The 15,222-nt window shown below is 48.0% G+C and overlaps 1 protein-coding gene across 4 annotated transcripts in view; it reads left to right on the top strand.

The window, feature by feature from the left end:
• TRIOBP (TRIO and F-actin binding protein) overlaps positions 1-14,349 on the top strand; it is an 89,914-nt gene extending 75,565 nt beyond the window's left edge. For all 4 annotated transcript variants that reach the window (XM_053257511.1, XM_053257512.1, XM_053257515.1 and 1 more), the window contains 7 exons: positions 3,133-3,280; positions 4,194-4,305; positions 5,263-5,422; positions 6,211-6,324; positions 10,813-10,899; positions 11,395-11,548; positions 13,552-14,349. In XM_053257511.1, the coding sequence (XP_053113486.1) occupies positions 3,133-3,280; positions 4,194-4,305; positions 5,263-5,422; positions 6,211-6,324; positions 10,813-10,899; positions 11,395-11,548; positions 13,552-13,556 (780 nt within the window). In that variant the 3' untranslated portion in view covers positions 13,557-14,349. The remainder of the gene's footprint in view (positions 1-3,132; positions 3,281-4,193; positions 4,306-5,262; positions 5,423-6,210; positions 6,325-10,812; positions 10,900-11,394; positions 11,549-13,551) is intronic.
• The last annotated feature ends 873 nt before the right edge of the window (positions 14,350-15,222 follow it).

The raw sequence follows: 15,222 nt of genomic DNA, 5'->3' as shown, positions 1-15,222 counted from the left end.
GAAGGAAAGTGAAGACTGCCCTTCTTATCCAGGCTTTTGGCCAATGAGCTGTCCTTTACCCTTTTTAAACTTTTAGCTCTATTGGTTATATGTTTTATGTTTTTATTTAATTGTATTGTATCTTGTTGTTAGGACAAAGGGCAAAAAATATAAATAAAACGATTAGATAAAATAAAGGAAGATTACAAATATAACATTGTTCATACTTAAATTGAGAAAAATTCTAAACTAGCATTCCATATTTTGTCAAATTTGAATCAAGTTTTATTTCATAAAAAAATTTCATGTGCTGCAAGCTTCATTTGTTGTACCCATTCTTTGTGTCTGAAGAGGTAGTACTTTTCCAGTTTAACAGAAGAAACACAATTGCATGTGTGTATATTTGTACAATGTGTTGCTACATAAATACCTGAAAACCACAAGGAAAAATTTTGTAGCTAATTAGTTTACAGTATCCTCAGTGAGCCAGATGCTGGATGTCACACCTCTTTTTGTGTTTAATACATTTTTGGTTCTGTTAGGGGGTATGGTTTAATGTATTATCCCTCACCTGGAGCTGGTCAGTTTCTTAATATAGTGAAAAATCCCTGCTGCTTTTCTGTTCTTAATATGCCCCCACATGGTGAACAGAGAGACAACTGTGGGGAAAAGATGCTGTTAATAATGGAAATCATTTAATGCTCGTATTTCACCATGTATCAGTATATTAACAAAGATGTGCAACGGACTGTAGGGAAAACAGCAGGACTCCCTGGGAGTGATTCCCTGTAATGTTGATTGTGTGCTAATGATTCTGTGTTTGTGATACAGAAAGGGCTTGGCAACCTTTTGCTTTGTGGCAGGTATTCAGCAGCCTAAAAAGTGTCTCCGGTTTTGCTTGACCAAACCACATATGTACTCTTGTTTTGGGTACAGGAAATCCTCAGGCTTATGACACAATTGGTCCCTGAAAACTGTGTCTTAAGTCAAAACTTCTTAACTTGGAACCTCTTGTCCCATAGGAAACAATGTTATAAATGAGAGTTTGGTTCCTGGACCAATGCTAGATACCCTGTTTTTCCCTCTGCTGCTGTCAAAACTGGTGGTCTATCAGTTGCAGACATGCAGCAGAAGTCGATGGTGGGGAATCGGAAGTTGCTCACCCTTGCCACCCACTCCCTTCTTGTCTCTTGTCTCTTCCTCACTTTTCTGTAGACGGAAGGGAGGCTACTGGGTAGCTTGTCTCCATCTCCTCCTTCTGGGCAACGGTTAGATAAGGAAGGAAGGCTGGGAATGAATTGGACTCTCTCCCTCTTGACACAACAGCACAGCAGCTGATCCTTGGTACTTTCCAGGTTACGCCCTAGAACAGCAGTAAAACACTTCAGCTGGGCAGGATCGTATTGAAAACGATCCCCAGAATCTCAGACTCCTACAATGGGAAAATAACAGCTATTTTTCTGCAACAGACTTGCAACATCGTAGCACTAAATGGCAAAGATAAAATCAAAAATAAGGCATCAGAAATGTGAACAGCACCTTGCTGACTGTGCATGGACTGCAATGTCAAAACACAGGAAGCACACTTAGAGACCCGTAGTGACACTGTTGTAGGGCTTAATCTGGAAAGCACCCTGGAGCAGGAGGAATGGAAGCAGCAGTAGCGGCAGGGAAGTGTTTTGGATGGGCAAATTGACTGATCTCTGTACTACAGCTGCTGCTGCAGCTTCCACCAGGACTGCCAGTTGTAATTATTTTTATTTATTTTTACATTGATATACCACTCTTCCTTCCAGGAACCCAGAGCAGTGTGCAGTATGGAAAGGAGAGCTGGTCTTGTGGTAGCAAGCATGACTTGTCTCCATAACTAAGCATGGTCTGCCCTGGTTGCATATGAATGGGAGACTTGATGTGTGAGCACTGCAAGATATTCTCCTCAGGGGATGAAGCCGCTCTGGGAAGAGCAGAAGGTTTCAAGTTCCCTCCCTGGCTTCTCCAAGTTAGGGCTGAGAGAGATTCCTGCCTGCAACCTTGAAGAAGCCGCTGCCAGTCTGTGAAGACAATACTGAACTAGATAGATCAATGGTCTGACTCAGTATATGGCAGTTTCCTCTGTTCCTATGTGCATGGTTATTTTTATCCTCACAACAACCCTGTGAGTTAGGTTAGGCCAAAAATTAAGTGACTGGCCCAGAGTCCTCCAGTGAGTTTCATGGCTGAAAGGGGATTTGAACTCTGGTCTCCCCAGTCCTAGTCCAGCACTCTAACCACTACTCTGCACTGGCCCTACACGTTGGCAGTTACCACATGAGCCTGAGCTGCCATGGTCTTCTCCTCCTAGTCCGTGCTGCAGCAGCCACCCTCCATTCCTGTGGCAAGTGTTGTAAAATTAAAACAAGCTGGCAATTCATTCAAAAATGCCTAAAGTGCCATTCATCTTGATTCAAAGCAAGCATCTTAAATCAAGGACAGCCTGTATAATTCTCCAGCATTTTTATTTCATTCATCTAGCATATTTATATACCACCCAAAGCTCTGGGTGGTTTACAATAAAACAGGGCAGATTAAAACAAAAAAATGAAACGTTAAAATAAGAGTTCTTTCATCAGTGGAATTAAAAACCTGGATGAATAAATGCATCTTAACAGCCCTTTAAAAAACTGGTGGAGGTGGGAAGGTTCTTATTTTGGCAGGGCATGTATTCCAAATCCTTGGAGTGGCAATGGAGAAGGCCCGTCTGAGTAGCCACCAGACGAGCTTGTGGCAACTGTCGTTGGACCTCTGTGGGTGATCTCGATAGACAGCAGGGCTCATAACAGAGAAGGCGTTCTCGTCAATACCCTGGGCCTAAGCTGTTTAGGGCTTTATAGGTTATAATCAGCACTTTGTATTTTACCCAGAAGCAGATTGGTAGCCCGTGCAGTTCTTTTAATATAGGTGTGATATGGTCTCTTTGAGATGATCCAGACACCAACTTCACTGCCGCATTTTGCACCCATTGCAGTTTCTGGACTACATACAGTGTCTGCCCTACATAGCGTGTGTTGCAGGAATCAAGTCTTACTAATCTTAGTTCTTCTTCTTCTTCTTCTTCTTTCCAACTCAGTCAGTCTAACTCTTTCCATTCTCCCCTGGCCCCACCATGTCTGGCAGGAGGCCTGCGAACGCAGCTTGGCCGAGATGGAGACTTCCCACCAGCAGGTCATGGCCGAACTGCAGCGGCACCACCAGAGAGAGATGGAGCGGCTCCAGAAGGAGAAGGAGCGCCTTCTGTCTGAAGAGGCGGCTGCCACGGCTGCAGGTAGACGCTGCTCTTGTGCGGGCACATGTGTGGCGGGTTTTACGTCATTTTTGGCATTCTCATTTAAAGCCAGATAGCCTCAAGTCTCTCCTGAGTGCATGGTTGGAAGAACTTGGGGTATTCAGTGATGCACATGATCATGTTGCCATGTCTGTAGCAAGGACTGAAAGTAATGAGCATTTGGTTCACTAAATCTCTGAATGTATAAAGGTGTCTTTATACCAATTTAGGGCACTGGTTCATCTAGCCCAGTATTGTCTACTCCAGGGCCACACAACTTTGGCTGTCCAGCTGTGGTTAGACTAAAAGTCCCATCATCCCCTGCCATAGTGGCCAGTATTATTATTATGATGATGATGATGATGATGATGATGATGATGATGATGATTATTATTATTATTATTATTATTATTATTATTACATTTATATCCCGCTCTTCCTCCAAGGAGCCCAGAGCGGTGTACTACATACTTGAGTTTCTCTTTCATAACAACCCTGTGAAGTAGGTTAGGCTGAGAGAGAAGTGACTGGCCCAGAGTCACCCAGCAAGTATTTAGCTGAATGGGGATTTGAACTCAGGTCTCCCCAGTCCTAGTCCAGCACTCTAACCAGTAGTCAATTTCCATTCTCCCACACCCCCACTGTATAGTCAGGGGTGATGGGAGTTGTAGTCCAACAACTACTGATGGTAGGGGTGCAAAGTTCTGCAGTCTTGGCCTACTTTAACTAGTAGGGTCTCAGTCAGAGGTCTTTCCTTTATCCAGAGACACTAGTTATCGAACTTGGGATCTTCCATGTCCAAAGCCTTCCACTGGCCCATTAGTTAGGAAGCAATAAAGAAATGCAGTGAACTTTGCCATCATGCCTCCAGTTCAGCAGGCTTCTCTTTCACTTTCCTCCCATCTTGTTCTAGCAATTGAAGCACTTAAGAAGGCACACAGAGAGGAACTGAGCAGAGAGCTGGGCAGGACCCGTGGTTTCCAGAAGGGCAGCTTAGACCCAGATGCCCTCCGGCGGCAGCATCAGTAAGCAGCTCGTCTGGCATTCCAGATTTCTGAGATTGGAGCCCTGTTTTGAGAAACGATAAATTGCTTATAACTGATGATAAAGTCATGGCGGAGGGAGTGTTCCAAACGAAGTGTGAGCAGCAACACCATCAGGATTGCTGAAAGGAAGGGACAGGATTGTGCAGGGGTGGCCAACCTGAGACTCTCTAGCTCTTGTTGGACTACGATTCCCGTCATCTCCAGTCACAGTAAATTGTGGCTGTGAATGATGGGAGTTGTAGTCTGACAGCTGGAGAGCCTCAGGTTGGCCATCCCTGTCTATTAGAAATGGGTGCTGTAGAAATGGCCGAAGTCCATTTCACTGGCAGCCCTTTGGTGAGGCAGGAAGACGTTCTCCCCTTACTTTTTTGCTACTAACTCTTAGCTATTGATCATTGTACAGAACCTTAGCCAGCCCATCCCCTTTTGTCACAGAAACATAAGAAGCTGCCTTCTACTGAGTCATACCATTGGTCCATCCAGTTGAGTATTGTCTACACCAGGGATTCTCAGCATTGGGTCCCCTGATGTTATTGGACTTCAACTCCCATAATCCCCAACCAAAGGCCGCTGGGGATTATGAGAGTTGAAGTCCAATAACATCTGAGGACCCGACATTGAGAATCCCTGGTCTACACTAACTGGCAGTGGCTCTCCAGGGTTTCAAGCCGGAGTCTCTCTCAGCCCTACCTGGAGATGCCAGGGAGTGAACCTGGGACTTTCTGCATGCAGATGCTCTTCCACTGAGCTACAGCCCCATCCTGTCCTCCAGAAGCTTTGGTCAAGAGGCAGCTTCTGCAGCATATGAGACATACCAGCATGGGGGCCTTAGAGGACCTGGGAGTGTGAGGAATGGTGGAGGTTGGCAGTGTATGCACAAGGGCCCTGGAATGGGCAGTAGACTTGGCGGTGGTAGCATCCTGACCTCTGCTGCAGGTCTGATGTGGAGTCTCTGAAGCGGGAGCTGCAGGTCCTCTCAGAGCAGTATTCCCAGAAGTGCCTGGAGATCGGGGACCTGGTACAGAAGGCGGAAGAGCAGGAGCTGACTCTGCAGCATTGCCAGCAGGAGGGGAAGGAGCTGCTACGGCAAAACCAGGCAAGTGGTTTATCGGAACCAGCAGTCATACCGTGAAACTGATGGCGAGAGTGCTCTTTCACACGGCTCGTAATTAACCTGTGGAATTCCCTGCCACGGAATGTGGCCACCGGCTTGGATGGCTTTAAAAGGGGCTTAGACAAACTCATGGAGGACAGGTCTATCAATGGCAACTATTCCTGATGGCTATAGGTTACCTCCAGATTCAGAGGCAGAATGCCGCTGAAGACCAGTTGCAGGGGAGCAACAGCAGGAGAGGGGCATGCCTTCATCTCCTGCTTTTGAACTTCTTGGTGCATCTAGGTGGCCGCTATAGGAAAATAGATAGATAAATAGAAAATAGTTGCTAGATAGGCCTTGAGCCTGATCAAACAAGGTTCTTACGATCTGTTTTTCCCCACCCACCCCCAACCTTGGCAGTATGGAAAACAGTAAAGAAAGGGTAGCATTGGGGGGAAATGTGTGGGGAGCGGCTACTGCAGTCTGTTTAAACAAACAGACAGACAGACAATGCAAAGCCCTCCAAGGCAGCCGAAAAGCATCTAGTACTTGCCTAATATTTCTGTGAAGCAGCTGGATACAAGCTTGTTGCCAAAAGCATCTGAGGGGACTGCCAGCTGTATGACTAATGCTGGAGGAGAAAAGGGTCAGCTGCATTAATGGGAGCATCAGGCCCTAAACTTCTGTGCCTTCTCCAGCATTAATCTCTTGCAAGACAGGCTTTAGGAGATGCCGAGTGTCTGTTCATTGCTGCTCTTGACCAAACAAAACCCTTCTCATCGTTCCAGGAGTTACAGAGGCGCCTCTCGGAGGAGATTGGGCAGTTACGGGCCTTCATTGCAGCCCAGGCCTCACGGGATGGTGCTTCACCCAACAGTGAAAGGAGCTCTTGTGAGCTGGAGGTGAGGAGGGCGGCTGCCCTTTGCTGGTGGCAGATCCACTGTGTACTGGGTGTCTTGGATGTTGCATGCTGCTGGCCTCAGAGAGGCTTTGAAGTGCTAAGAGAAGAGCCAATGCGGAAAGGTGGACTCAAGGCAGAAAAGGGTGAAGCTGGGGCAGCTCCCAGTGGAATCTGTGCCTGGAATCCAGGCCTGGGGCTGCACAAACTTCAAAACTATGAAGCACAGCAGCTAATGAGAGTGGCCGGAATGCGTTGGATAGAGCAATGCCCTTCATTGCAAGGCCCAGGTCCCAGTAGCAGCACTCTGACTCATTGTAAAGCCAAACACTTTGTGTAGGAACATAGGAAGCTGCCATATACTGAGTCAGACCCTTGGTCCATCTTGCTCAGTATTGTCTACCCAGACTGGCCGCGGCTTCTCCAAGGTTGTAGGCAGGAATCTCTCTCAGCCCTATCTTGGAAAAGCCAGGGAGGGAACTTGAAACCTTCTGCTCTTTCCAGAGCAGTTCCATCCCCTGAGGGGAATATCTGACAGTACTCACACTTCTAGTCTCCCTTTCATATGCAACCAGGGCAGACCCTGCTTAGCTAAGGGGACAAGTCATGCTTGCTACCACAAGACCAGCTCTCCCCCACCCCAACTGCCCTAGCACCACATGGAGGTGACTGTTCCCACTGCACAGTGCTGTACTTTTCCCCAGGTTCCTCTAAAGGAAACAGACCCCCTCAGGCTCTGGGGCCATTTTGGAAAGTGCACATGGACTGCTGCATAGTCCTTCCCAGCACTTTCTCCATACAGCTCTGTAGGGAAAGCCCACAGAAAAACAATACTTCCCAGCGCTCTGTGCATGCCTTCCAGGATGATGCTAGGACTTGGAAGTGCTCAGCACTGTGCAGTGTTCAGCATGGTGAGCTTCTGCTTGGGAGGTTTTTTGCCCCCAAGTGACCCACCCTCTTGAAAAATAGAGAAGATCATGGGGTGGAGTATCTGGCTCAGCCTTTCGTGCACACCCATCACTGAGTTTTTCTTGGGAGAGCAATTCACGGCCTCACTTGGCCTTATCTGTAAGACGGGGCTGATAGTGACCCGCCTCACAGTGTGGCTATGAGTGCTATGATGATGACTGCGAATCATTTTGCACACTCTGGCTACAATCATACGGATCGTAAAGCCCTTTCAAGATGGTGGGCCTTCTTAAGTATGCTTGCTCTGTGCTCTAAAGGCGCTTAGCTAAAGTAACAATAGGGGCATAAGAGTGTAAAGTCGGAAGGAGCTATAATCTAGTGTATCTGGTGTGCAAAATTTTGGGTTTTGTTTCACTTTTAAACGCACAGCAACCGAAACTCGACTGTAAGAACTGGTTATTGGCCTTTTTGCTTTCTGAAAGTTAACCAAATGTTGCTTTGTATAACTCTGCTAGAAGAAGATCAGGAACTATGTAGAGCCCTGAAATTTCCCCCCTTGTTGGAAATCGTAGCCAAGACTTCTCTTCTTCTCCTACCCACAACACTGAGATTTCACTAAACATTGCCCACACAAACTCCAACCTAATGTCCCAGCCAAACACACCAAGAACACACTCCATATATTTTCCCAGTTAAAATGTTGAGATTTGTAGGATGGTAAATTTTGTATAGGATGCATAGATGCTCGGTTATACCAGATCCCCCTTTCCACAGCATTGTTTCTGTGCCTTTCTCCATTAAGACTGGATGCTCTTTCTTTCCCTCCATGTATTTCCACCTGTTGCCAGCAGCTTTATCCTTTTGACTGACAGTACTTGGAAACAACTTGTGTACAGAATAGTGCTCCAAACAAGCGTCTGCAAGACCCCATTCCTAAAGCTGTGTTAGTCATTTGTAGGGCTGTGCACTAATCAAATTCTGCAATTCGATTAGAGGTAGAATCGAATCACAGAACCATCAAATTGATTTGTTGAGAACAGCCGCCTGGGCCGGTTGTCTCGATGAATCACCCACATCGATTCAGATTATTTGACTGCCATTTTGAGGCCTGTTTTCCTGGGAAAAAATGGGCCTAAAAATGGCACTTTTTTCTAGGGAGAGCTGGTCTACCAATTGGAGTTGGCAGGTAGACCAGCCCTCTGCTCTAGACTTGGCACATTTGCCTGTCTCAGAGGACTGGTCTACGCAGGTAGACCAGTCCTCCAGGGTGGGAAGATGTGCCAAGTCCAGAGCAGAGGGCTGTTTTACCCAATGAAAAACAGGAGAGCTTGTCTACCAATTGAGATGGCGGGTAGACCAGCCCTCCACTCCAGACTTGGCATGTCTGCTCACCTCAGACAACTGGAGCAGAGGGCTGGTCTGCCTGCTGATCCCAATCAGTAGACCAGCTCTCCCTGGGGATAGTGCCATTTTGGAGGCCTGTTTTCCCACCAAAACAGGCCTAAAATGGCATTTGAATCACCTCCATCGATTTGGGTTGAATTGGGGGTGGTTCTCTTTGACCCCAAATCAGGCCCTCTATTTTGAAGGCGACTTGATTAGACGTTGAATCTGTGAATTGCCCTTGATTTGATCCAAACTGATCAGACTAGCAAATAACTCAATACAGGTTAAAAAAGAAAAGTAATCCTCTCTAATAAAACGCTTGGTGTCCGTCCGTGGACGGACACCAAGCGTGTGTTCGTGCCTTCCTCGGCAGTTCTGGGCATGTGCGGAGCGCATGCCCAAAACACGCCGAGGGAGGCACGACCGCCAGCACCCGGCGGCCATGTTGGGCGGCCAGAAGCGGCCGCTCAGAAGAAGCCGGGAAGAGGCGGCGAGGGAAACGGCGGGGCCAGAAGCGGCCGCCGCGAAGATAGGAAAGAGGCGGAGGGGAAAGAGGCGGCGGGGGAAGCCGGCCGAGGTGGTGCCGGAGCCGCCACCGAGGCCTGGCATCGCCGCTAAAGCCGGGCGGGGGGGGAACCTTGGGGCCCAACTTCCCCGCACTAGAGCCCGACTTCCCCGCACCCCCCCACATGAACAAGGGCCAACATGGCCCAGGAAAATGCCACCGCGGCGGCCGCCGCCAACCACCCTCCCAGCTGCCCGAGACCTCCTTACCCAAAGAAGAACCAGCAAGGAAAAAGGAGCTCACGAAAAGAGCTCCTCTCCCGGCAAAGACGCTGCCCAGACTGCCGCTATGGACGCAATAGGCGTCCTTTACGCCCAATGCAACAGTCCGGGAAGAGGCTTGGCCGAGAAAGGAGCTTACTTGCAAGCTCCTTTCTCCTTCGCATTCAAAACAGTGAGTAAAGTTGCCGGGTGGGGGGTGGAGCGCAAGACTTTTCTGGGCAGGGGAGAGGGGGAAGGGGGGAGGGCAAGTGGGGGAGGGCAATAGGGACTGGGGCAGGGAGGAGGGCAATAGGGAGGGGGGAGGGCCAAGAGGGAGTGGGTCAGAGTGGAGGGGCAAGAGGGACTGGGGGAGGGCAAGAGGGAGTGGGGCAGGGGGGAGGGCAATAGGGAGTGGGGCAGGGGGGAGGGCAAGAGGGAGTAGGGCAGGGGGGAGGGCAAGAGGGAGTAGGGCAGGGGGGAGGGCAAGAAGGAGTGGGGCAGGGGGGAAGAGGGAGGGCCAAGAGGGAGAGGGGCAGGGTGGAGGGGCAAGAGGGAGTGGGGCATGGGGAGGGGAGAGGGCAAGAGGGAGGTGGGGCAAGAGGGAGTGGGTCGGGGGGAGGGCAAGAGGGAGTGGGGCAGGAGGAGGGGGAAGGGCAAGAGGGAGTGGGGTGGCAGGAGGGACTGGGGCAGGAGGCTGACAGGAAGGGGAGCGAGCGAGCGGGGTGGGAGGGGGAGGAAGAGAGGCCAGAGTGTGGGGCAGGAGGGAGGGTGGGACAGGAGAGACAAACACACACACACACCAAAAAAAAAGGAAAAAGAAATGAACACATAAAGGGGGGTAAAAAGGCTAGCGCCTGTTATTATAACGGGCTTAAAAATGCTAGTTAAACATAATATACATGTCATATACATCCTTCAGCCTTGTACTGAATTCAGTTTGGATTGGCTGTTGGCATGCCACTGCAAAATTATATTTGCATTAACATGTTGACAGCCAGGCCCAGCTGAATTCATTGCAAGGCTGCTGCTGCCCACAATGCCTCTCTCCCTCTCCTTAGGAGCAAACATCTGGAATGTATCACAGGGCTACACCTTTTCCCCATAGCTGCCACAACCTGTGAGATGGTTAAGTGAAGAGGTCCTTGCTGTCCAGTATACTCAGGACAGAGTACTTTCTGAATGTGGTTGCACTCAAGATTGTGTAGATTATTTCACACCACTTGGCCTGTTCATGAAAATGTGCTTACTCCAACTTCCTGCTTTGATGCCCGAAGGCACTTCAGTAATGTGTGGGGCAGGCCACTTAAGTTTAAAGTTAACCTAATGGTTGTGTTATACTGCTCTGGAAAACATCACCGCCTTCTTACTGTGTCAAAAACGACCTCCTTGGTAAAGGCTCACATCATTCCCTGTTCTTCTTCTTTCTCTGCAGGTACTGCTCCGAGTGAAGGAAAACGAACTCCAGTACCTGAAACAGGAAGTCCAGTGTCTTAGGGAGGAACTCCATATGATGCAAAAGGTAGATCCTAAGGGCAAGTTGATTGGCCTCTCTGAGCCAGGTGGGGTTCATGTTCTCCATGCAAAGCCATAGAGGGACGCACATAGGGCTGGCACTGGCAGAACTTATCGACTTCTGCAGTTTGGCATTCATCTGCTTGCTTTCCATCCTTTCCAGCCCATTGAAGGTCAGAATGTGGTGAAGGCATAGACTTTGTGGGGATGGCAGAGGATTTGGAAGCTTTAGACTGCCTGGAAGGAATCTTCAGTCTGGTTAAAACCTGCTTCTGTTTATCAGCTCTTATTCTCAGCTAGACTATTTCAGGAGAAGTGGTAGGATACAATATAGACCACAAGCCACCATGGTCTCTGCCCACCATCTTGTGAAAATTGCTACTGTTTAACGCTATATTCCCTGGCTGAACAAAGAGAGGGATTTTGTATAGGCTAGAGAAGATCAGGCCAGATCTCTGGGATAAATACCAAGATCTCCATGGCAATTCCTTCCCCTCCTCAGGATAAAAGGTTTGCTTCTGGGAAATACCAGGATGTCTACGTGGAACTGAACCACATCAAGCGGCGGTCAGAACGAGAGATTGAACAGCTGAAGGAGCATCTCCGCCTGGCTGTGGCAGCTCTACAGGAGAAAGAGACACTACACAATAGCATTGGTAAACGGAGGGGAGAAGCTTCTGGGAATGCTGGGGTGCATTACGTGAAGCTGAACTAGCTAACAACAAGGGCAAGAAAAGATCTGGGAGGCCACCTTTCCTCCATTGCTGGAGGGGATGGTGCTTGGTGACGAGGGTGTGGCCTTGTATTGGGCATCTTTGCCAATGATTAAGACCAGCCTTGTCATATAAATCGACATGAAGCCATTGCTTCAGGCAGTGGGTTCCAAGAGGATTTTTTGGTACCTTCAATCACTCTATGTAGACATGGTTTAAATGAACACTGTTCAAGCCAGCCACCATGTTTCCATAAATTGCATGCACCATATCTGAACAATGGATGTGGCTGTTCTGAAATGTAAGGAATTGACATTGGTGTGTTAGCAGCCATTGGCTGAGGAAATGGTGATTAAAGGAGATAAGGCTTGATTATCTGTAGAATGCATGTAGATACAGGTGTATAAGATCAACATAGCCTGCAAAAGTACTCATTCTCAAGCTTGCTTATAGCTTTGTTCGGTGTTGCAAGTTCATAAGAAATTGCCACTGCACAATGAAATAGTGTGCTGTGCCTGCATATGGTGAAATAGAGCGGAGGCATTCTTAGCAATGCCTCTTCTGGATTAGTAGCTGCTTCACCATGTGGTGAAGCACACTTCCATGCAGGAGCACACTTGTATGCAGCCTAGTAATTATGGAGACATTAACAGGAACTAGCTGACCTGGTACAGAGCATCTGCGTCCCTAGTTCTCCCTGTCTCTCCCGCCCGCCCCAGTTCATCCCCCCCACCCGTTTGTTCTCCCTCAGCGGCCAGGCTTCTCCTCCCCACCCACTGCCACTTTTCCCCGCTCAGCGGCCGGCCTGGCCTCTAGTTCGCTGCTGCCGCTGTCACTGTCTTCTTCCCTGCCAGCCTCTGCTGCTGTGCCCGCTTCCACCACCCGCCATCATGGCTGGCCACCCTCTCCTCCCCCAGCCCACTGGCTGCACCGCTGCTCACCAGCATTTTGTTTCCCAACCAGCCGGCTACCGCCGCTGCCACCACCATTTTTCCCCCTCCCAGCCGTCCTGTCGTTATCCTGAACTCTCACGAGAGCTGCCACACATGGGATTAGTGACGGAGAAATATATATAAAGAAGATTTGTTTATAACCATTATAACTTGGCCGTTGGCACAAGGAAAAGCCAACACCTCAGTATTACAATCCTGTGGCACACCTGGCACACAACTGTCTCTTTTGTAGACCACCTGGCTGGTCATATTTGTAACTGGCTAATGCATATAGATATACTTTATTACTGTCACTGACTAGTGCGGCTAATACATATACATTGTGTAGGAATAACCTTTGCTTATTATTTTTTCATTGTCTCTCAGAAATGCCCACCCTCTGCGGCCGATGCATTATAGCCTAGCTATTTTTGAAGCTAAAAGGGGTGGGGGAAAGCAAGTTTTGGGCAACTTGACAATTGCATCCTCACATGATAGATTACTGTGGGGGCTTGACCCACTTCTATAATCAGGGCTCGCCTGGTTTTATATTGCCAGTATAAACTACTCTAGGGATGTAGGAAAGGCTGAAAAATCCCAGCCTCTGGTAACCCAGGATTCTAAAAAATGCAATGCATAGAAATGTGAATATTTTTCTTGGTTCTCTAGGGGGTCTGCTCAGAAAACCTAGAATAATTATTTCCCCCGGAACTGCAAAGTCTAACAATGGTTTTAGATGTAAAACAAGTTATAAGCAAAGCTGCTGAAGCAAAGGTATTATCAACCACCATTTTGCACATTTGCACAAGCTTAGTACATCTCAGTACATCTCCAGCAACATTTCCTCCTCTCCAGCCCCATGCCACTTTCAAAGCTTGCAAGGGTTGGTTTTGAAGGTCTGGTCCCCACCAGAGGTGTGGGCCAAGGTGGTATTTGACTCTGCAGTACTTGGGCCACCCCTGACTTCAAGTGCCAGTCCATTTCCTTAACTCTGATTGTCTGTTTGCTCCATAGGTTAGTTGGCTTTGTCCCTCTCTTTGGAGGACAAGACTCAATCCCATCCGATGTCCCCCTCGAGGAAATGGGACCAAGCCTCCATCAGTGACTATCCATCACGTGCACCTGCCTGCCTCGGCATGTTTGGGCTGGATCCTACTACTTGCACCTTCTTTGGGATTTTATACATGAAAATATATTTTATATAGTTTTGGGGTGGGTGGGTTACATTTTAAAGTCTATACTATGTTTTTAGCCAGCAGTTGACCAGAAAAGTGAGCCAGGTCCTTTCCCCTCCAGCCTCCTTTCAGTCATCCATTGATTTCCCTCATCCAGATCCTTGAGTGCAACTAAACACATACATGGCCACCTGCTTCCATTCATGCTCAAGCAAGCATTCACATACATCCCAACTTGTACTGTGAGAGTCTCCTTGGATGGACATTGTTGATCCACGTTGACATGTGTTTTTGGATGCACTGTGTGCTGGGAGGATATTACATTGATGGTTTTGATGAGGAACTGGTTTTGAGCAAAGACTTTCTGGAGTTTCAGTGTTTCGTGTTTTCGAAGGATCTGAAGACTGACCATTTGCTTTCATGTACTCCAAGCAAAGGCAGACTTTTTAATATGGATGAAACGTCTATGCATCCCACTACAAAGCAAGCCCCCACTGGAGTTTGTCTTCCACCTGACTACTCCTGTGCGGAGGGATACCCTGCTGATGCTGCCAGAGCCAAACAATGACGGCAGCCTATTATTTCTTTCTTCGCAGTTATAAACTAACTTAATAAAAACCTCGGATATAAAAGGTGATGTTGCTTGCTTTGTGTATTTGAATCTGCAGCAGAAATTGTCGTGAATTATCTTAGCAGTAAGTCAAGTAAATGTTGGGCTTCGTCTGTGAGCCAGGCCCACAAACTTTTCCATCAGTACCATCTCAGGACAAATGCTCATAGTGATCTTTGGCAATGACTATCCCCATAGAGGTCAAAAATAAGTGATAACATTGTCACACTTACGGCTTTCTGTGTGTTATCACCTCTTCTTTATCCCTAGCTCCAAACAATTGGAGTAAAAATGCAGTCATTTTTGCACAGGGGAAAAGGTTATGGTAGGATCAGGGCAACAATAAACACTGTTCTACTCTTTCTGTGGGGTAATCTTTGGAGGACATTCCTGCCAATCTTCATGTCTATTCCTCTGACAACACTGATAAAACTTTGTCGATTTTTGTATGTTTTAAAAACTTTTAAAGCCTTTAAGACACCATCACAAATTTAGCCACTGCAGACTCAGCGAAGATAAAGGTATGCTAACACACTGAAAGCTGAAAGTACTGCAATGTTATTGCCTGTTTTCCATCTCTAGATCTAGAGGTTATTGCCTGTGTTCCATCTCTAGATCTTTTCCACCTTGTCAAAAATTGCAATGAGCGTACGTTCCCCCAGATGTTACTGACCACCCCAGCTGCCTTGTTTACTAACTTCTGTGTTCTCAGAATATGGGTGTCTGCAGCCCTCACATCGTCATAGTTGGCACTGGGCTTTAGAGCACTCAAAGTGCTTCACTCGTGTTTATCTCTGGGATTCTTAGAACCCCAAGGGAGGTCAGTAATCCAATTGCCATGCTACACATGGGGCTGGGGGTCTGAAGCTAGCCAAGAGCCAGCTTGCAGCTAACAAAGGA

The sequence above is a fragment of the Hemicordylus capensis genome, chromosome 5 (genome assembly GCF_027244095.1).
Source record: "Hemicordylus capensis ecotype Gifberg chromosome 5, rHemCap1.1.pri, whole genome shotgun sequence".
In the NCBI taxonomy this organism is placed as follows: domain Eukaryota; kingdom Metazoa; phylum Chordata; class Lepidosauria; order Squamata; family Cordylidae; genus Hemicordylus; species Hemicordylus capensis.
This window is presented reverse-complemented; position numbering and strand designations above follow the sequence as displayed.